This window comes from Rhea americana, unplaced genomic scaffold, assembly GCF_003343005.1.
Source record: "Rhea americana isolate MKP2758 unplaced genomic scaffold, rheAme1 scaffold_2, whole genome shotgun sequence".
Classification (NCBI taxonomy): domain Eukaryota; kingdom Metazoa; phylum Chordata; class Aves; order Rheiformes; family Rheidae; genus Rhea; species Rhea americana.
In genome coordinates, this window is record NW_028186149.1 from 1,439,843 (window position 1) to 1,461,241 (window position 21,399).

The 21,399-nt window shown below is 35.3% G+C and overlaps 1 protein-coding gene across 3 annotated transcripts in view; it reads left to right on the forward strand.

Moving 5' to 3' along the window:
* VPS13C (vacuolar protein sorting 13 homolog C) overlaps positions 1-21,399 on the forward strand; it is a 100,342-nt gene that overhangs the window by 18,501 nt on the left and 60,442 nt on the right. For all 3 annotated transcript variants that reach the window (XM_085303282.1, XM_085303280.1, XM_085303281.1), the window contains 21 exons: positions 3,707-3,764; positions 4,108-4,235; positions 5,110-5,216; positions 5,939-6,110; positions 7,035-7,097; positions 8,249-8,381; positions 8,940-9,034; positions 10,686-10,828; positions 12,161-12,353; positions 12,524-12,638; positions 12,963-13,099; positions 13,794-13,920; positions 14,551-14,668; positions 15,144-15,273; positions 15,652-15,730; positions 16,694-16,833; positions 17,332-17,485; positions 17,901-17,977; positions 18,123-18,182; positions 19,921-20,074; positions 21,115-21,231. In XM_085303282.1, coding sequence (XP_085159408.1) covers positions 3,707-3,764; positions 4,108-4,235; positions 5,110-5,216; positions 5,939-6,110; positions 7,035-7,097; positions 8,249-8,381; positions 8,940-9,034; positions 10,686-10,828; positions 12,161-12,353; positions 12,524-12,638; positions 12,963-13,099; positions 13,794-13,920; positions 14,551-14,668; positions 15,144-15,273; positions 15,652-15,730; positions 16,694-16,833; positions 17,332-17,485; positions 17,901-17,977; positions 18,123-18,182; positions 19,921-20,074; positions 21,115-21,231 — 2,500 coding nt within the window. The remainder of the gene's footprint in view (positions 1-3,706; positions 3,765-4,107; positions 4,236-5,109; positions 5,217-5,938; positions 6,111-7,034; positions 7,098-8,248; positions 8,382-8,939; positions 9,035-10,685; positions 10,829-12,160; positions 12,354-12,523; positions 12,639-12,962; positions 13,100-13,793; positions 13,921-14,550; positions 14,669-15,143; positions 15,274-15,651; positions 15,731-16,693; positions 16,834-17,331; positions 17,486-17,900; positions 17,978-18,122; positions 18,183-19,920; positions 20,075-21,114; positions 21,232-21,399) is intronic.

Genomic DNA, 21,399 nt, shown 5'->3' on the forward strand with positions numbered 1-21,399 from the left:
ATCAAAATGTTGTTTCTTTCCAGTCGTACAGTATCTTTTATTTTGTTGTTTAAAGGGCTAAATCACCTCAGTGCACTTTTGCTTCTGCCTCTTTAGTTTAGCAAAGGTATTCATATTTGCTGTAGACTCTTCAGACTCACCCTGAAGTTGGTAGTTAGTTATCGTAATACTGTCAGTTCTTACCGTCTTAGCTTGTTGGTAGGCCGTTTTCTGTTATGTCTAAATGTGAAGTAAAATGTAAATGCAAACTGACTTGTGCAGAATACACAGTTCTTGAACTGAAAGCAGCAAAAAGCCTTATTGCTTCAAATGTCATGTTGTCACTGTCAGAAAGGTCCTTTGTGATCAGTCTTTAACATGCCTGTGGTCTGTTTTGTGGGCTTACATGCCACTGTTTGGCAGCTTAGACCTCAGTTCATTTTGAGGATAGTTCAATTTACTGTCAACTAAGCAGGCAAAGCAGCAAGTGAAGATGTTAGTGTGTTTTTGTTGCACTTGAGTGGTGTAAATTTTCTAGTCCATCATCGATCAGGATTTTAATGCATACTTTCTGAAGAAGTTGGGAGTCTTGCCCTCGTGGTTATAAAACTGAGTTTTCCATTTCCCGAAACTGTTGTTTCTTCTATATAAATTTTTTGAGTGAGGGCAGAGCAATTCCAGTGGAGCAGACAGTATCCAGTGTTGTGATCATGTATTAAGTCAAAGCAGCTTCCCAAATCCAATTTTGCTGATTCTGGAAGCCCTTAGCAATTTTGGTCTGTGTACTGGTATCAGCCTACATATCAGCAATGTCTCCATTAGTTGATTGTTGTGCATTTTTGACTGTTCAATGTAGAACTTCCATCAGTTTTTAAAAAAAGTCATTTTTACTTAGTCTTTTGAGTGTCCTTTGTACCTGAATCTGGCAATAGTAAGGCCCTGTGCCTAAAGGGAGAGGAGAGTAGGAATAAGCTCAGAACACACCTGAGAAGATTTGAAGAAACACAAGGGAAGAACAAAATTCAGCCTGAATACCTGACTCTTGTTCAGACCTGAGTCTTTCTCTGTGCTACCAAGATAAACATTTTTATGTACTTTTTAGTATTGCCTGTTTTCTGGAAAAGTAGGTCTCCCACCTAAACAGGGCACTTAGGTCTTGATTTTAAACAGTATTATYAAGAAGTCAGATTTACCCTACTGGCTAATTGGTCTGCTTGTAGTGATAATAAGCTGTATAATCCTTAGCAATCTGTCACTTTCATACAGCAGTCCTCATGTTTAAATAACATGAACATATGGCTGTTTGTGAGATTAACTATTACATATTTAATAATCTCACTGAAAGCTACCTTTTATTAATATGGATCAGTAGACAGGAAATAAGGTGAAATGCAAATATTTTCCTGAGAAAATGTACCTTTTATTTTTAAAAAAAGATTGGTTTTTAAATAAGGCACTGGGAAAAGGAGCAGCTTGAAATTTGTAGTTGTGAAATACTTAATACTGGTCAAAACAACTATTAGTATCTGTTTGTCTTTCCATTCAGCAATATGAATGTAAAATGTGTCCTGGGTGTAAGTCAGGATTTGAAAGGAAGCAGTATGTRTTTGTCTTAAGAATAGTAATTTCTTTCATGAAATATGTTTTAGATAAAATGTTTGAACTAAGATGTATTTAGTCAGTTTTGTGCATTTCCTGGGACTTTCAAGGTGCTACTTTAAGAAACAAGAATTACTGGGGTTTATTCAGAATTGGTCTTCCACTGCTAATTTATTTTTATCCTATTGATAAAAATCCTGTTGCAGCTGAGTGTAGGCTCTTTTTCTGTGGCTCTGTTCCCTGCTGAGAGAAGAAGGTAGTCTTCTGTCTGTCTGTCTCTCCCTCCCTCCCCCGCCCCCCCGCCCCTCCTTTGGCTTCCCTTGGGAGGGCAGAGAAGAAAAAGTGGATTCTTTTCTCTAAGCATCGAGGTGTGGAGGTTATTTTGATAATATTAGGGTAATTCGAGTCAAATGACTGCCAGATGAAGACCTGAGAACTTTTAGTAGGCAGACATTCAAGGTTTCTAGAGAAGAGTAAATGTGCAGTGGAACTTCCCTGAGCAGACTGATGCACACAAGCTACAGCAGATGAGATGGCTGAGATGCTTAAAGAGGCAAACCAKTTGCCATCTTCTTTCTCCTGTTTTTCTGCTGCTTTCTATGTGCTGTTGTTTCTTAGCCAGACACCCCATTGAGGGGAGTCATAAAAGTTCAGTGCTATGACAAAGCAGGGAGTGGACTTCAGAGTGGGGAAGAAATTGCTGCTACTTGCAATAGCAAATTTTTCAGATTCTGTCTCATATGACTGCACCTCTAGGATTAAGATAAACCCCTGTTCAGAAATCAGAGTATTTGTGCAGAGGAACTGCAGCCCACAGAGAGTGATTATCTATGAATTAAGTGACCAAAAAAAAAAAAAAAATCCAGTGTACTTCATTTAAGAAAAAACAAATCAAACCAAACAAAAAATATCTAAGTAAATGTCAAACTGTGCTGCAAGGAAAGTGTCCTCTATGTTTGTGGGAGATAAATATTTTGTTTTAGAGGTGGTGTCAGATCAACTGCTGGTTACATATTCACTGTAGTTTAGAAGTGTGTGTTCAGGAAACATTCTCTTCCATTCCTATTTTTAAGTAACAAGACTTCCTATCATTGAATTTTTTGTGTACACACACACACACACACACACACACACACACACACACAACATATATGTGTATGTATATGTGGGGAGGAGGGAAGTTTCCTAAAGTAAGTGTTGAAATTCAACTACTATAATTCTGCCACATTGGGCTTAGCCTAGAAACCAAACAGTGTCACAGTTTGTAGCAGATTAGAGGGCTGCTGAGGCCTGCCGGTAACTAGCTGTAAATAAGGTCGTATTTAACTGCAGTATTTGCTGCACTAATTGTAGGGATTRTTGGATTATTGTGAACAGCACTAGATTAAGCTATTGGCTGAGCTGCAGTATTTAAATATATTAGAGCATAATATGAAATATGGATGTAATTTAAAAGATCTGTAATGGTCTGTTGGTCATGGTGAATATTATTATAAAACGTAACAGGTACAAGCACTTGATCTGTATCTGTGTAATAGCTAATACATGCATAGTTCTAAAAGGCCTTCTGCTTTTACTGATTGTGCTATTGTAATTGTGAAACAAGTTAAAATACTTCTCTGAGTATAGTATTCTGAATAGACTACTGAAGAATTGTAGTGCAAGGCAGACCTTGTCTTTAAATAAGACTCTCTTGAGTTTCTCTCTTAGCTGCAAAATAGCAGAAGATTCAAGTGTCATAACCATATACTAAACAATAGGAAAGGTAGAATGTGAATATACACTGTAGGGAACCTTTGAAGAACTTAAAATCATTTATCTGTTACATTTCACATGTAAATATTCACAAGCTATATGTTTCTAAATCTGCAAGATTTTGAGGGAAGTTGAAGACTGCACTAAGCCCTTCTCTTGGTATGAGAAACTTAGCTCTCTTTTAATCTGGAGAAAGGCAATAATAAAACTGTTTAGTCTTAAAGTACTTGTGCCTCATCAGATTTCCCATTAGGCAAACAAGTAAACCTGCAGAGTACATGTAAATTTGAGCTGGTCTTGTCAAAGGTTAGAGAACCATCCACAAGTAATGCTCTCTTAAGCAATTGCTAGTCAGTATTGTTTTCCTTTGCAGGATCATCTGAAAAACGGAATTCCATGTAGCAGTAACCAGCCTCAAGACTACCAGTATAGTAAGTAAGCTAGGAATGAATGAATATACAGCTGTTGTGAGCATGTTAGTGTGCAGTAGACTGACCTGATTGCATAGGCATGACCTAACTAGCTTTATTTGATAAACATCTTAACATACTGTAACAGCTTAGAGCTTGTATGCCTTTTGATTACTACTGCACTGACTTCAGTGTTAGTAGCAGTTGCATGATAAATTTGTGAGTCTTAAGCATGCACATTACACCTGTTAAGTGGTTGATATAGTTGATCTCTTTAGACTTCTGTTAAGTGGCAGAAGAAAGTACTTTTAAATGACTTCTCATTCTTTAAACATAGAACTAATCTCAGATTCTAATCTTAAAGTTTTTAGACCAGTATCAGCCTCTGCAAGACTCTTTATCAACCCATATGCAGAAGTAGAACTAAAAACTCCTAAGCTTGATTGGAATGTAGAAGTACAGAGAATTGCCATTGAACTCACTAAACCACAGGTAAAGCTGGCATGGTATCTCTTATCGCTTATTTTAGAGTTTTGTGACAGAAACTGTAGGATTCTTTGTTTATTTGATTAAAAACATTGTGAGTTTCCTGTTTATATGTGAGCAGACTGTTGAAACTGTGCAGCAGGAACCCTGTGAACACATCTGTGTAACAGGTGTGTCCTTGTGGTAGACTAACACTCTGACCCTATCTAATCTGTGGACACTCTGGGTAAGGTCTCCTGACCTATATTCAGGACTTAAAGTACCATTTTTTTTCCACATAGAGAATGGAATGATTCTTACGAGTATCCCTTACTCTGCTTTATCTGATAAAACTGTAAGCCAATACTATAACTGAAGAGGTGCCAAGATACAAAGGCGGGAATGAGCGAGTTACATTGGCTTTGGTAACAAAGTCCACTGATATAGCCAGTAACTCCTCAGCAGTCAGTGTTGTGAGTTACTCTGATTATTTATGATTAGTTTGTTTAAATACTTGTTCATGTCAAAGTATAAGCTGTGTTTGTAACAGTATTGATAGTGCCAACTAATGCAAAAGTTGTTTCTAACTGGACAAATGGAGTATTGACAAGGGAAGAAAGTAAGATCAGTTTGAGAAAGTCTTATATTTGGTGGTGAGCAGGCTAACAGAAAATAAAAATTGTTCTTGGCCCTCAAGGGAGCCTGAAGTTCTTATGGCGGTGCTCTCTGAAAGCAGTGGCTGTAGTTGATTTTGCTTTTCCATAACCGATGGAAGTGCATAGGCCTACATTTCTATATGCTTTGATGCATACTGAAGACTCTGGTTAAGGTATGCATATTTTAAGCACTGCATGTAACAAAATACAAGCTTTTGCTGAGAAACTTGTTTTCATGTCTTTAGTACCTCAGCATGATAGATCTTCTGGAGTCTGTAGATTACATGGTTCGCAATGCACCATACCGAAGATTCAGACCAAGTGTATCTCTCCATAAAAATGCTAAACAATGGTAAGCTGCATATATTGATGCATTCTTTGGGAGACACTGAACTCCTCTCTAGTCTCTTCATTCTCCTTGGTGGCTAATGGTGGTTTTAAAGCTAGACTGCATGTATCATTATTACTTTAACAGCACTTTGCTTAGCAAAGTATAAACAGAAGTGCAGGAGAGGTCATATGGAAGAACCAAATGAAAAATCTAACTTGCAAGGCTGACTCTGTCCCCATGGTCTCTAAGCTAAATGCCAGTGTTACCTCTTGAGGTTAGAAGATAATTTCAGAAAGATTTTTTTTAAAAAAGCAAAAAAAAACGAAAAAATCAACCCCACCTCCCAAAAGTGTTTTAAGGGAAACATATATGTCAACTGCAATTTCAGTTCATAAAAGTTTTGAGCTGATAAATTCTGTGACTTTTTTTCAGAATACTTAGTTGATACTGATTATCAAAAGTACTTTAGTTTTAATGACTCTGCTTAATGCTGTTACAGCCCAAATTTACAAATGCACAGTCAATAGAGAATGTTGATGTGTAGTCCTGYGGTCATTAAATATAACGTATAAGTCCATCTTTCAAAAGTGTTGAAACCATTAAACTTTCTTTAAAAACAAAATTACTTACATGGCAAGTTGTGAACAAAATGTTTGCATATTGATAAACTACCTCTAATTTTATTTTAAGTTGTAATGTGCAAAATGAATGGCAAGTTACTCACAAGTGTGGAATTACTGTAGGTGGAAATATGCAGGTAACAGTGTTCTTGAAGTTCATATCAAAAGGCATACTCGTATGTGGTCATGGAGTAGCATAAAGCAACATAGGCAGCTTCTGAAGAGTTATAAAAATGTGTACAAGACCAAGCTGATGCAGAGTAAACTGTCAGAAGAAACACAGAGGCAAATTCAGGTATGTAGTGTTGCTATGGTAGTATATTTCTTGGTTCAATAGACATAGTTGATTTATTACTGAAATGTTCCTGTTGATTTTTCTTTTTTCTTTAAACTAGGCTTTTAACTGATGAGTATGACTCTTTTTAAGACCCCAAAAACCCTCTTTTCCTGAGCGTTGACTTAAAAGTTAAAGAGGAGTTTCTTAAGATTTCTTATTAAATGCCAAATTTTTAGTGTGTTTTGAAATAGAGATAATGGGTAACTATATAAATATTTGCACAAAATGTAACAGTGTTGAATCCATAGTATGTGTTTTTGTTATAGCCGTAAGTATCAGAATAAAATGTAGCTTTTCCCTTATTTTGGTTCAAGCTTTACATAGAAACTATCTTGGTGATAATGTCTGCCTTTAAAAGATAAAGCTAGAGTAAGTTAAAATCACTTTAAACATGACACCTGCTAACATTCAAAAGATGCTAAGAAGATTGTCACTTTAGAGAAAGTGTGTATGCATGTTTTGGGGGCTTTATTAAATTCTTTATATGTGAGAATAATCATGATTGGTTTTACTAGTGCACAAGAGCTCTGTGGAAGTACAGTTTTAATCTGGAATTTGGAGTRTAAAGCAACCTTTTGTGGAAAGAAAGGAAATAATAGTGAAGTGCTATTTAAAGTAACCTTTTTTGGATACATTTTAATGAGGTTTGCATTTACTGAAGTGGAAAATTGATCTAGTAAAAAGGTTACTGTTGCATGTCAGGTTTCATCTTCTAGTGGACTTCTGCAGCAGGTATACCTTTAAAAGAAAAGAGCATGTCTAGAAAGAATTTAGTGTGATTGTGAAAAGGCTAGTAGAGGAGCTGTAGTGGTAAGCCTTTTTTTTTTTTTTTTTTTAAAAAAAGTGCTTAAGAGACAAATGATTTCACCATACGTTTTATAGGACCTAGAAAGAAAACTTGATGTCTTCAACATAATTTTAGCAAGACAGCAAGCACAAGTTGAGGTAAGAAATAAGTTCTGTAACATCTTAAACAGAATTGTCTGTCGTGATAGCATTTTGAAAAACTTTGTGGTAGGAGTATGACTGGATGAGGAGGAGAGAGGGCAAATCACCTATCTTTCCAGGACAGGAGTAAACTAATTTCGGAAACCAGTTCCAAAACACCCAAGTAGGAACTTGTGTGTGCAAAGTATTGTTGCTACCCACTTTGTAACATTCAGGCCATTATTTGGGTTGGTGATTTAATGGTTTCCTCACACACCCCATTCTTCCTTTGACTTCTGTTATTTCAATATTGGTACTGTCACTGTGTTGAGATCCAACATGTACAGCTGATCCCATACTACCTACCTTGATATATTCTAGTCTCTATTTAGGGGATGGACAGTCTAATTAGAGAACCACTCTGAGAGAATCATTAAAAAGTAGATGAAGTCACTAGCTGTATTTGACTATGGAAATAGCTGTTAATGCTGAGCTGCTTGTTGTAACGGTATGAGAAGTGCTATATTTGCAGTTGAGATCAAAAGCACTTAGCATGTGGTGCATAAGCTCAGAATAGTTTTCTGAGAGTATGCTACTGGTAGCTGTGTTTCTAGCATTAAAATCAGCATATATCTGTATTTTCATTTGTGGCATTGCTCTTCATGGCAGTGTAACATCAATGTTTATTAATACATCCAGGATATAGGTAAAGTGAAGATAAAGGAAAAATACTCTTGCTTATTTTCGAGATGTTTCTGGTCAGACTTCCATCTATGAAATGGAAAGTATGGTATGGTTAAAAAGTTCAAAATATACCTAGTGTTACAGGATCAGTCTTCAGGATTGTTAATGTATTAGCAAATTAGGTTTAAGAAATATGATTGCTTCTTGCTTCCTTTTACATTCTTTCTTTTTGCACGTGGCTTTCGTCTTTTTGTAGTCTAAATGCACAAAATAAAAGAGAAAGGCCATGCAAAATAACACAAACTTGCTTTCTCTTTCAGCTTCTCTTTTTGCTTTTATCTGGTGTGTAAATCGAAGCATTCTTAATCTCTTTCAGGGGTGGTATACCTGTCTCTCAATAAGTATCTTTTTAGTCAGCATACTGCATGTATTACTTATATAAAAACAATGTATTATTTTTTGGTATTTTAATGTCTGATTTGTAGATGATAAGATCAGGACAAAAGTTACTGAAGAAGAAAACTGAAGTAGAAAAAAAAAGTGGAGGCTGGTTTGGTGGTTTCTGGAGTAAGAAAGAATCTAGAAAGAAGGAAGATGAAGAATCATCGGTTCCTGAAAGTAGGTTTAAGCTAAAATATACTGACTTTACATTACAAGTTTTTTATGCACAGTAAGAAGGAAGTTAGTATATATTATGCTTCCTACTGTGCAAAAGAGAGCAAGGCAAAGGCAGTACCCTGCACTATTGACTCATTTTTTAGAATTACATAACATTGATGAATATTGAGTTGGCAAATAGGACATGCTTCTGAAATGGCCATAAACATTTCAGAATCAAAATACTATGTTCTTCTGATGATCTGCTGTCTGAACCAGAAGTTGTAATAGTTCTAATAGTATTCCTCGAAGCTATTTTGATTATTGGGAATTATGGGGCCTCTTGCAATATAAATGATGTTGTCGGTGGAACATATTTAACACCATGTAAGATGACTGTTTTATGTTCTAAGTTCTATGTACGTATTTTAATAATATGGAACTTACGGTGATTTGGAGAAACAGAAGATAAGCTTGATATTTCAGCCAAACTTGAGTAAAGGATGGTAGACATGTTAAAGGGAAGTCACTTACAGTTACTAATCAAAGTATAAATGCATGAGTTTGTTTGTTTTTAAGCTATTGATGAACTGATGACACCAGAAGAGAAAGCTAAGCTTTTTACTGCTATTGGATATAGCGACAGCTCCCATCACCTTTCCTTACCAAAGCAGGTAGGCAACTTATATGGGGACAGAAGGAAGAAGGAAAAAAAGGGGGGGGAGGGGGAATCAGAAGTTGGAATACCTGTTCACAACCTGAAAGAGAATTAAAAAACTAGCTGTAAATTAAAAGATTCCATATTTTCCTTTTCATTATATCTATTATTTTGATATGTGTTTTAGTGAAAACTGAATTAGCCTRTATGATCTTTTTGTTCATTTTTAAATCTTAAAAAGTCACTTTCATTCTGATAGTGGAATGGATGTTTGTATAAAGGTAAGCATTAACATGATTATTTCCTGTTTAGCTTCATATTTATAGTTTTCAGGGAGATTTCTCTTAAAAGCATCGTGTTATGTTTCATTGAAACATTTGCTCTAATGATTAATGTATTATTTGTAGTAAACAGACTCCTGTTGTAGTACTTCTTCCTACAACAAAAAGGGAAGTATAACTTTAAAAATACTTTTGTATGTCAATTTTTTTTATTGTTAAGTAAAGGAATAAAAGATAAACTCTGTAGGTATGGTATGTTGGGGAGAGCTTATGGAAAGAAAGCTTGAAGAAAAGAGTTTATGGAAAGAAGCTTCACAACTAAGAAAATGCCAAAATGCTCATTTCCTGTGAATACTATTACCATTGTAGTTTTAAATCTTAACTGGACTGGTGGTTTTGCTTATCTGCTTGGAGTTGCTCATTAGTTACGGAAGCACTTTTTACGTTAGGAGTGTTTCTTTTGAGCAGAATATCATTTCTCCCCTGCACTGCTTTCCTCTATTCTCTTTTTATTTCCTTCATGAAACTTGCCCCTGAGCCACCTAACAAAAAAAACCCCAACCAACGAAACAAAAACAAATAACTTACCACTCCAACTTTATACATCTTTGTTAAATTTAATCATAATCCTGCATGTGCATCACATGAAGAATTACTGGAGTGGCAGTATCCCAGTTCCTGTGCAGCTGAGTTCATGTTCTTGTCAAGCTGAAAAGAGTAGAGCAGCAGCACACATCTCTTACCAGCATAGAAGAGACATGGTCCAAACAATGTCCAATGTTGCATTTTTCTGTTTTTTCACCCATTCCTTCTTCCCTGTGTGGAAGAATTTCCATTCCTTATTTGGACAAATTAAGTGTAAAGGCAGTTTCATACCTCTCAGTATAATGAAGAAATGTGCAGACTTTAAATTCAGATAGGAAGTATTATTTGATTCTTAAGTTTCTGATTGACAAGGCCACCAGGATGATACTTGTCTCCCATTCTTGACAAGGTCAGTACCAATCCAGCAGCAAGAACAACAAAGGCATCTATGCAGTATTTTTAAAAATTTAGTTATTTGGCAGGATTATGATGATTTTGTTTGAGCTTGGTAGCTCTGCAAGCTCAAACTCTGTTTTAACTACGTTTACTTTCACAGCTTCAAAAAAAAATCCTGTCTGCCTCCTGAGATGCAGATTAGATATACTCTGTATTGTTTGAAATACTGTTTTGTTACAGAAATGACTGATAGTTTACTTACCTTGCTTGCGTGGGGATGTATATGTTACCTTTATGTACTGGAATAACTGCAAGTACCACATTTTATAAATCAGTTTAATTTAGAAATTCTGAGAAAGTAGTCACATCAAGATAACTAATCTCAATTTTCTCTGTCCTTGTTAGTATGTCGCCCATGTTGTGACACTGAAGCTGTTAAGTACTTCTCTGACAATTAAAGAAGACAAGAATGTGCCTGAAACTCTTAAAGTGCAGATAATTGATCTGAGTACCAAAATAGCACAGCGTCCAGGAGCACAAGCCATAAAGTAAATAGCTTGGTATTTTCTTTTTGTAGAAACACCACTTTTTTTCCAGCTTTATCACTTTTTTTTTTTTCTTGAACAGTGCATTATATTGTTTATTGACATTAAAAATTACAGGGATTCTGTATTTTTACTGTTTTTGGAGGTAATTTGAGAAGTTACTGTTACTTAGGTGTTGAATAATGTAGAGTAGAATGAAGACTAGAATGCTGTTAGTCTTCATGAACATTAATAAGCTATTTCTTGAATCCAAATGTTGAAGTACTGAATATGAATTTGGGGAGTTGATATTTAAGCAGTATGAAATCGTCTGGCTGATACCTTCTCACCAAGCTACTGAATGTGTAGTTGACTTCCTATGGAAATGATAAATGTGTCCCCTTCTGTGTTCTGATTAGGAGATTACCCGAAATACGGGTAACTGAGTCCTTCCTGTGATTGAAGATAAGGGCACAACAGCAACACTGAAGAAAAATTACTGCCTTTTACAGTCAGCAAATAAGGTTTTTAGTGTCTGGAAAATGAGTCTGTGCACTTTTCCTACTTTCATTTGTAGTTCCTTCATCTTCCGACTTTGTGCATAGGCTCGCCAGATCAACTGCTGACTCTTGAAATACTTCAGTGAAAACTGTTTTGAGCAATTGTTAAAGGTACAGCCTGAATGCTGCACAAAAAAATACGAAGAAATTTGAAAATGTTTTTACAAAAATGCATGCTATGTAATTGACGTGATTGAAACAGCAGAAAAGATATTTGCATTGATTGGGAGTTTTGAAAAAAATGTGACTAGGCTGTCTTAATGGAGCCATGCTTGTGATCTTAATTATGCCCAAACTGTGTTACGTCCCAAAGTCAGAGTTGGGGGAGAGAGGAGGAGTGGTCAAGGAAGTGCAGGAATTCTGATTGTGTAGACCCAGAACTGTAGAAACAATTTCATTCAGTCTTAAAAGTACGTGGTGGTTAGGAAACTGTCTGAGTTAGGGGTGCTAGCATGATTTGATATAATATGCACTTTATTGCTGGCCTTACTTATCCTTGTTCCTAATGAACCTGTTCCTAATGAAGGCGACAGTAAGGAGTTTCCATTTTCACCAAAGAGAATGAGACTGTGAAAAATATGAAAAAGCAAATACCACCATTGTGTTGCTGTGAACAACTTACCTCCTATTTAATTTATTTTTACTATTTTTTAACTGTGTGGTATGTTAGTGCTGTGTAGCTAGGTTTGCTTCATGTTTTCCTTTATCAAAGTCTTTCTAATCTTTTATGTCTTTTCTAGATAGAATTGTGTTCTGTACTCTAATTAAATAATATTTAACTATTTGTTGTTTTCAGGGTAGAAGCCAAGCTTGAGAACTGGTATATTACAGGCCTGAGACAAGAAAACATTGTACCCTCCCTTGTGGCTTCCATAGGGGATAAGAAGTCTTCTCTACTTAAGATAGAGTTTAATATTAACCCAGAGGATAGTGTTGCTGACCAGAGTCTTGCTATTGAATCACAGCCCGTGGAAATAAAATACGATGCAGTGAGTAGTAATTCACGTAGAAACTTTTTTCTGAGTCTCCATTTTAGTTCTTCTTTCCCCTCCTCTTACTCTCACTGTTCTTGCACTATTAATTCATATGTCCTATTTTGGAGCTTTTACTGAGTGAATTCTATATATATTGATAATTCTGTGTCTTTCTTTCTTGAAAGAGAACAATAAATGCAATGATAGAATTCTTCCAGACAAGCAAGGGGATGGATCTTGAAAAATTAACATCAGCCACATTAATGAAATTGGAAGAAATTAAGGAAAGAACTGCTACAGGTAGGATGATAGCATCAGTCTTGTCTCTGAGGTTAACTCATAAAAGATTTCGATGAGATTTTCAAAACTCTTTGCTTAAGTTTTTGTTGACATCTAGATATAACGTAATGTTATGGGTTCATTTGAGTTTTTTTTTTTTTTTTAATTTCTTGACTTGGAGGGTTGATGGGTGCTTTGTGAGGAGGAACCCTCAGTTTAATGAGAAATCAATAAAATGTTGAACAAGATAGATTCTCTTGAATGAACAGCTTTTTGTATGTAGAATGGAAGAAATGTTTTACATTTGAATAGAATGTCAAATTTAATGTCTGGCTTTCATTTAAGGATTAGCTCACATTATTGAAATGAGGAAAGTCCTTGACTTGAAGATCAATCTGAAACCTTCCTACCTTGTGGTGCCACAGACAGGTTTCTACGATGAAAAATCAGATTTACTTATTTTAGACTTCGGTACACTTCAGGTATGTAAATAGCTTTTTKGGGGGGGGACTGCAAAGAAGGAAATGCTCTTTTCTCTTGACATAGCTGTCATCTGGAACTATCTTGTATCTGAAGGGCAAAGATGATCACTTGTGCGAATGTAGTTTTATTGAAGATACTTGTTACAGAGTCATTTGGGTTATCAGCACTTGCATCAGTGTTTGAAGGTGTTAAGCTATCTTTATTGTACTTGTACTTTTCTGAGGAAACATTTTCATTGTTGATGCAAGATCCTGCTAGCTTACCATATAACGTCTTTTTTTTAATTTTTAGCAGGATGACATGTGAACTTAATTTTTAAATTTTTCAAAAAATGGTAGCCTTTTATTAAAAAAAAGTGAATGTTTAAAAAGTTGATTTTGTTTATTTGAAGTTTGAAAGATGACTCTTGTTTCTATAAAGCTGAAAAATGTTACTTAACTTCATTTTAGTAGACTGATCAAATATTTTATGTAGTCATACTCTAACAGTAAATTCCTTAAGTAAAGATGAACTTGTTTTTTCAAATTAAATGGATTGATGAAACTTTTAATAGACATATTCTGCTTATCCTTATCGAGCAAAGTATGAAATAAATTAAGATGTCTTCTCTGTAATAGTTAAAATTCTTTCATCTTCAGTAGAATTAATAGCATGTATATGTAACTTTTAGACTTAACGTTTTCTTGTCTTTAGCTGAACAGCGTAAATCAAGGCAGTAGTCAAGCTTCTAACTTTCCATCTTTAGAGGAGATTATGGACAAAGCTTATGACAAGTTTGATGTAGAAATAAAAAACGTGCAACTCCTTTTTGTCAGAGCAGGTAATAATATAGTTGCTATTTATTCGAAGTACTGATTAGGGATACTTAAGTGTAGTAAGTATGTTATTTGAAGAAAAGAGGCAAAACAAAACTAGCACTAACTAAAGACTTGTTAAAACTAGTACAACTGAACAGTCTTATAGTATGTACTTTGGTATTAAACTGGATAATTTTAGTTCTTTGGAAAATGACTGCTTTTTATTTTTAGCATTGTCTATCAGTTCTTTACTTTGATGCCAGCAAGCAACATAAATGCATAGAACTGTTTTCTTTTCCTTAAGATGAAGGAAAATAAAGCTGAAACTGGCCATGATGATGCTTCATTTGGACTTGAGTTGTGCAGTCAACAAAATGCTTGATCACTGTTATATTTCTGGGATTTTATGTCAGGATATATCTTTCAGTATAGAATTGGGCTCAAGGCTGTTAAGGCAATTTTTTAATTAAAAGCTGTTGAAAATGTATTCAGAAGCCTTTAAAATACTTTGCCCAAATGTTATAGGATTCTCCAGCTCGTGTGTGTTCTTTAATCTTTTCTGGTGATGCTACTCTATTACTTTTACATGTTATCTTAAGTAGAGCAGTTAGCAAGCAACAGTTTTTTTAGATAAAATGTCTAAACATTTGCAGGTGAAGACTGGAAGAAGGCTCGATTTCAGCATCCATCAACTTTGCACATATTACAGCCTATGGATATTCATGTACAGTTGGCAAAATCAATGGTTGAAAAAGATACCAGGATGGCAAAGTAATGTATTAATGTTGAGAGGACTTCTTTTTTTTAATTACTTGGTACTTAGAAAAAAACAACTTATGTTTTCCGTGAAGTTTCAGTTACGCTTTTGAATTTGAAGGCATTAATTTTAGGTGTTTTGGTAGGAAGGAAATAAAAGTAGCCTACTACTTTTGAGTATGTTTTTTTTTTGATGTTTTGGGGGAGGGAGGGGAGTCATTCCCTTCCACTGGTTACTGACTGCCCTGTTTGAGTCAAGTCCAGCATCTATTATTAATACAGAATTATTGGCTTTATTGTGATGTGATCTTTATATATGGGTGTATATATTAATAAGACTTTAAATCAAGAATTGGTATGTACTTGGAATTATTCAAATTTTTGGATTATTCTCACACTTAAAGGTTCCAAATGTTAAGTGTTAGTTCAATAATCATTTTTGCCTTCTGATAATCTCTCTTCTGTGGGTGGGTGTTTTTTTCATTCTAAGGTTTAAAGTGTCAGGCGGGCTTCCTTTGGTGCACATCAGGCTTTCTGACCGAAAAATCAAGGCAATTTTTGATCTGATTGATAGCATTCCATTGCCTGAGAAGTCATCTGTGTCAATTCCAAGCACAAAGGTATGCTGACTATGGGGTGAGTGGGGAGGGAGAGACATCATTAAAGTGATCTTATTAAGATTAGTGTATTCCTACTAACGCCTGTCATCTCCRTCTCTTGAAATAAGAGATAATTTAAGCTTCCAGCTGGGCGGGGCAAAATGTCTCTATTGTGGCTTACCATGCTGAACTTAAACAAAGCTAGCTGGGCCTTTGTCATGCTGGCTTCAATGTATCGGTAAAATTGATCTTTTGGGGAAATATGAGAAATGCCAATTGAAAGACATGTCTTCAGGTGAAAATATGACTGAACATAAAAGGTTTTATAAACTTGAAAATACTACAGTGTTGTGTTTTGGGGAGTTTTTTGTTTGTTTGTTTTTTTTCTCCTTTCTCTAGGTATCAGCTATTCCCGCAATCCGTGTTGTTAGCAAAGGCTTACTTGATACACCACAGTTGCTAGCAGAAATAGAGTCAGGTAAGACACTACAAATACTTGTCTGTAAAAGTATAAAGCTGTAATTTATGGAATAACTAAAATTTTCTGGCTAATGTTGGTCTTAAAACATGTTATAGAGACAATAGAGATGAGTATGGTTATCTCTAACTTCCATTGCACAGGAAGGCTTGATTAAGGAGCTGACATTAACTCAAAATACTAAATTTGCTTTTTTAAATAACACATTATTTTGGGGGGATTAATTCATATTATGAAGTTTCTGTATTAGCAGCCTCCCCAAACGTAAGTAAAGTGAGCTGTTCCTTTTTTAGGAACTTCCTTTATTAGGAAGTTATCAGTATACCAATTTATTTATCCAGAAGTCATGAGGTACTTTTCAGATGAGAATATTGAGGCTCCTGTTACTTCAAAATTAGCTTAATATATTTAGTCAAATATTAATCTGCTGCGGCCCTTCGGGTGTTTGTGTAGGACTTACTTAGTTGTTCTGYATTGTTTGCCTTATGGCAAAAAGGGTGGACATATGGGAAGTTTAACAACGTATCTAAAGTAYTTGCATCGTTTTCAGCCATGTATGATAGAAATAGACTGTTCTTAGCATCACTAGTAGTACCGTTCTTGAGTGTTTTGCACTAGCAAAATTTTCCTGTGTATAAAAATGCAGAATTAGAATAGCAAATGAATTGAGGTATTGACATTAGAAACTATTCTTCCCTATATAGATTCTTTAACTTATAATGATACAGCCAAACTCTAGTGCTCTCCTTAATAGGGACTTTATTTTTTTTTCTCCTCTTCATTTGCACCGTTCCATTCAATGGGTAAGAAAGGAATATAGATCTAAAAAGTACACTTTGTCAGATTATGTTTAGATTGATCATTTGGTTTAAAGTTGTACTGAAATGGGAAAGAGGGTAGGAGATTTGTATCTGTTTCTGGAAAATCCTTGTTAGTAAGGAGGAGGTCATGTCTGTTCTGTAGACTCTGAAGAAGAATATTTTGATATTGAAGAAGGTTCTGAGCCAACTAACAGGTCCCTAATAAAAGGGGAAGAAATAAAAAATAAAGAATCTGTCAAAGAGGAGCTGACAGATCTTCAACTGAAGTTTGAAATTAAAGAGGTATGTCTCTTAAATTCTGGGTTTTTTTTACCTTCTACATAAGGAACACTTTAAAAAAATTGCATCATATTTTATTACCAGTGTTTTCCAAATCAGACGCACAAAATACAGCAACCAATAAAAAGAAATATATACACATATTCATCAAAAAAATCCTGTTTTGGTAGCATAATTTTCCATCAGGAATATGCTAAACCATGATTTGAAACAAGTGTTGCAGTAAAAGAATAAAATAAATGCCCAGACTGGTCACTTACAAAGAACAAACCCCAAGGGATTTCTGTGATACCAAGTTCTCCACCCTTCCACACCCAAATATTCACTACATTTAAAAACTTTTTTATGCATTAACTCCTTAATTAAAGTATTAAACCAAGCAAGGTGCTAATGTTAGGACATTATTTTTTTTTCCTGTTCCTTTTTTTTTTTTCCCCTCTTGTCTTGATTTGAGGGATGAGAATACCTTATGGCATAACTGTGTATTTCTTGTCCATCTAGGTTGTGTTAGAACTCACCAGACAAAAGAAAACTGAGGAAACAGTTCTTGTGTTTGATGTAATGCATCTTGGGACAGAAGCCACAATCAGAACCTATAGTTTAGTAGCTGTATCTTACTTAAAGAAAATTAGCTTGGATTACTATGATACTGGAGGTAATATATAATGAAAGAATATAATACTGTATATCTGTATGTCTTAGTTAGTCTGAAAGCGTGGCTCTGTGTTTTCACTAAAATCCAAATGTAGTTGTAGTTAGTTCTGCATATGCAATACTTACTATGCAGCTTTCCATTAGTAACAACTGTCCCACGGATATAGATGGTATGTTTTGGCATCCTGCCTTAATGCTTACTACGTAATTAAATAGTGTAGTGTTTAATCTTTTGATAAAGAATGGGTGCAGGCTTGCCGTTTTGGACCGAAAAATCTAAGAAAGCATTGACTTAGATTCAGTGGTCCAACATACTTTAAAATACTATTTAGAAAGTTAATCTCTTTCTTGGAGGCACAAATTCTTTGGTGCTTTGAGAGCCGAATTCTTATGTATTTCTTGTGGTTATGTTACAGGTAAAAAGATACCCCTTCATCTAATTAGTTCTTCAGATAAACCTGGTTTAGACCTTCTGAAGGTGGAATATATCAAGGTATAGATAAAACATTTTATTTCTAAAATGTTCTTATGCACTAAAGTCTTGAATCTACTCTTCAGAGTGGATTCATTGCATCTTCTGGAGAGTACAGTGGCTGAGTTGAGTTGCTGTTAACCTTCACGGTATTCATTATTTTCAGGCTGACAGAAATGGTCCAAGCTTTCAAACAGCTTTCAACAACACTGAACAGATGATTCAAGTGAGTGCCTGTAGCTTTTCTTGCTTTCTGTTGATTTATTTATTTAGACAGGAGGGAATCAGTGGGGCTTTTTGGCTTTATTCTTTTGGAGTAGCGAGGAAAAGAATTAAAAAGCACTTGAAAACTTGTTATGCAACTTAATATGCAGGAACAATATTTTAATCTGTTTTTTTAGTGACGGGGAGAAGTTGAGTAGCTGGCTCATGTGGATAAAAGTCAAATAATGAAAGGATGCATCATCTACCTCATACACGTAGGATCATGTAATTCAAGTGTACGGAAAATGTAGTAGATCTAGAAGTCTTTCCCTTTCCTGAAAAATTATTTATCTGCATTATGTGAACTACGTGATCAGCACTCTGGCTAAATTTACTAAGAGTCTGAAGTCTAAGCTTTAATCCATTTACAAATGAATTTTTTTGGGGGGGGGGGGAGTGGCATATTCTAATTCTTCACTCTGAAATGTGAATCAGGAGCATCTTGTGATACTCCATTTTCCTTCCCATCACTGCTCTAAGGGACTCTAGAAGAAGAATATAAAACCTTTTATAAATTATTGCAGTATAGGGATATGTTTTTTCAACAGCTAATACCTAACTTCTTAATTTCTGACTATTGTACTAAGATATATTTTTTGATGTCAGAGTTCTCACTGTAAAAGAAAATAGTATCTTGAGCAATTCCACAAATAAACTACAAAGGGCTGTCAGTTTTCCTAACTTGAGAAACAATGCTAATACCTATCATAACAGAATTTTTTTCTGATATCTCCCGCCCTTTATCAATATAACTTAGTTTGAAATACTTACTTTATAACTTTGTGAAGATAGTTTGTCTGACCTTTTTTGGTATGGTAGTGCTGAAGACTGAAGTATTCCACTGGCCATCTCATAGTTCTAGCGTATCAACAGACTTCACCAGGAAGTCCACTTAATACTGGAATCTTTCTACCAAAAAAAGTACCTGAAGTCTCAGCAAGGAATAACAGCTTTACTCTGGTGCCTTTGAGGTGAATATATATGCTGAGTTGCCTGAGTTATCCTATGGGAGAACTCTGTTAGAGAATTCAGCTTTCTCCACATCATGAGGTGTTCCCCAGCAGGTCTTTAATAGGACTTCTGCATCTGGAAGATTTGGGTTGGAACTGTCTTCTCCCAGTTTTAAGCCCATTCAACTGTATAATAACCTTTGGTAAACTACAAGGCAGTTGTTCTTCCAACTTTAGGGCCTTTTTGGTGAGTAAGTTGAGAAATGCCTTTACCCTAAATATTTGTGCAGCAGCCAACTGTTGCTTATCCTTTTACATAATGTTGTATTATTGCAGGAGCATCCAAGAATGACTGTGTGTTTGTCAAGAGTGTACTGTTAGAGAAGACTTGAATTTTGTTTTAGATTAGACTGCCTTACTCTGGTTATACCTCTTCTAATTAGTCATCTAAGAGAAAAGCGTTTTCCACTCTTCCCATGGTTTTAATTGTATTTTGTATAATTTTGCTTTTGTACTGAGGAGATTATAGCTTACTAGTTACAGAAAATATATCTTTGTCAGGTTCACTTACTCTCTAAGCTTAGCATTGTTCTGCTTTACAGGTAGTGCTTGATGACTTGTTGCTGGTGAAACATGCAGTTTTTCTATTTCTTAGGATTTTGTATGCTTAGTGGGTGCCTTCTAGTCTTAGTGTACCTGTTTTACTTGTAAATTACTTTTTTGTGATGTGGAGTCTCATGTTTTCAACAGATAACCTTTTCATCATTAAACCTGCTGCTGCATACAGAGGCCCTTATGTCTGCTGTCAGTTTTTTAGCAGCTGTTACTCCGTCTGGCAGTGGAAGTAGCAGAGAAACAACAACTAATGAAGAAAAGCAAAAAGATGGTGCTAAATATAAGAAAGGTACAGTTGATATTTTATGGAAAATTTAGTGTTAATCTTACTGGCGTTGAAGGATGAGATGAAGTTCGAAGCCTGTGTGACAGAGTGGTTCTCACAGGCTGGAGGATTGATTTCAAAAAATGAAGCCAAGTTTTTGGTTATAAGTGATGTTTTCAGATGAGCTTTCTATTCTTGTTTCACTGCCTTTTCAGACTAGAATTTGAATGAATGACATTTCTGCCAACCTGGAGAACTCAGACAGCATTATGGGTCTTAGTGTTCATGGTAAAATAAAGGAAAGAAACAGTAGTTTGATAATTGATAATGCCATGTTGTCAGACTAGACAATTGTACTTTCAAGGAAGTAACTGAGATAAAAGAAATAGTCCTTTGCCAGCCTAATTAAAGTCTTGCTCTTCCTGCAGAACTGAAACAGAAAATTAAATCTTGAAACAATTGGCCCAAAAAGAGCCACTGTACTTCCTTTAACATTGTGTGAAACTGAAGCATCTGACTAGCTGAAAATGAGGTTGCCCTAGTGAAGAATGATTTGAATCACTGAAGTTTACATCACCTGGTTTGATTCTGCAGCCTAGAGGAAAAGCTGCTGTGTACAGTTTACCAAAACCCATAAACCTTTCAGCTCTTGGATTAACATTTAACTCTGTTACTTTTGGTTAGTGAAAATGTAGACCATCAGTGAGATCTAATGGCTTCTGGCTATTTCTCCATAGATAGCTTTTGACAGCTGGTGCCTCACTTCATCTTATCCTCTTCAGCCTGAGAAGGAGGGAAGGTCTCAATAGGTACCTATCACTGGAAGAGAGTAGTATCAAATGTAGAGATATGAACAAGCATAAACTTTTTATACTCCTATCTATAAAGTTGTCTTCAGAGAAGAGCTTGTAGCTTGAGATGCAATATTACAGACTATCAYGCTAATGGTGATGAAAGAAACTATAGGAGACAATACTGAGTCATCTGAATGCCAAACAACCCATGTCAAAACAGCCAACTCGATACTTTCAGAATTTTAGGTTTTCTCTTCCTTTCTTTTCTAGTAACTAGAATTTCTAAGGATAAGGATGTCTTTGACTTCAAACTTTTTGCCAAACTGGATGCCTTTTGTTTAAATATTTGCGATGAAAAGAAGAACATTGCAGAGATCAAGATACAAGGTATTAAATTGTTTTCTAGTAGTAACTGATCTTGTACTTCAAGGTTCTTCAGCTTCTGAATATCTTTTTCTGGACAAAAATAGCTTGTGGTTTGTTTTTGTGATTTTTTTTGTTTTGTTTTGTTTCTCAAGTCTGTCTGTCTTATCTATCATAATGTATTGGCCTTCA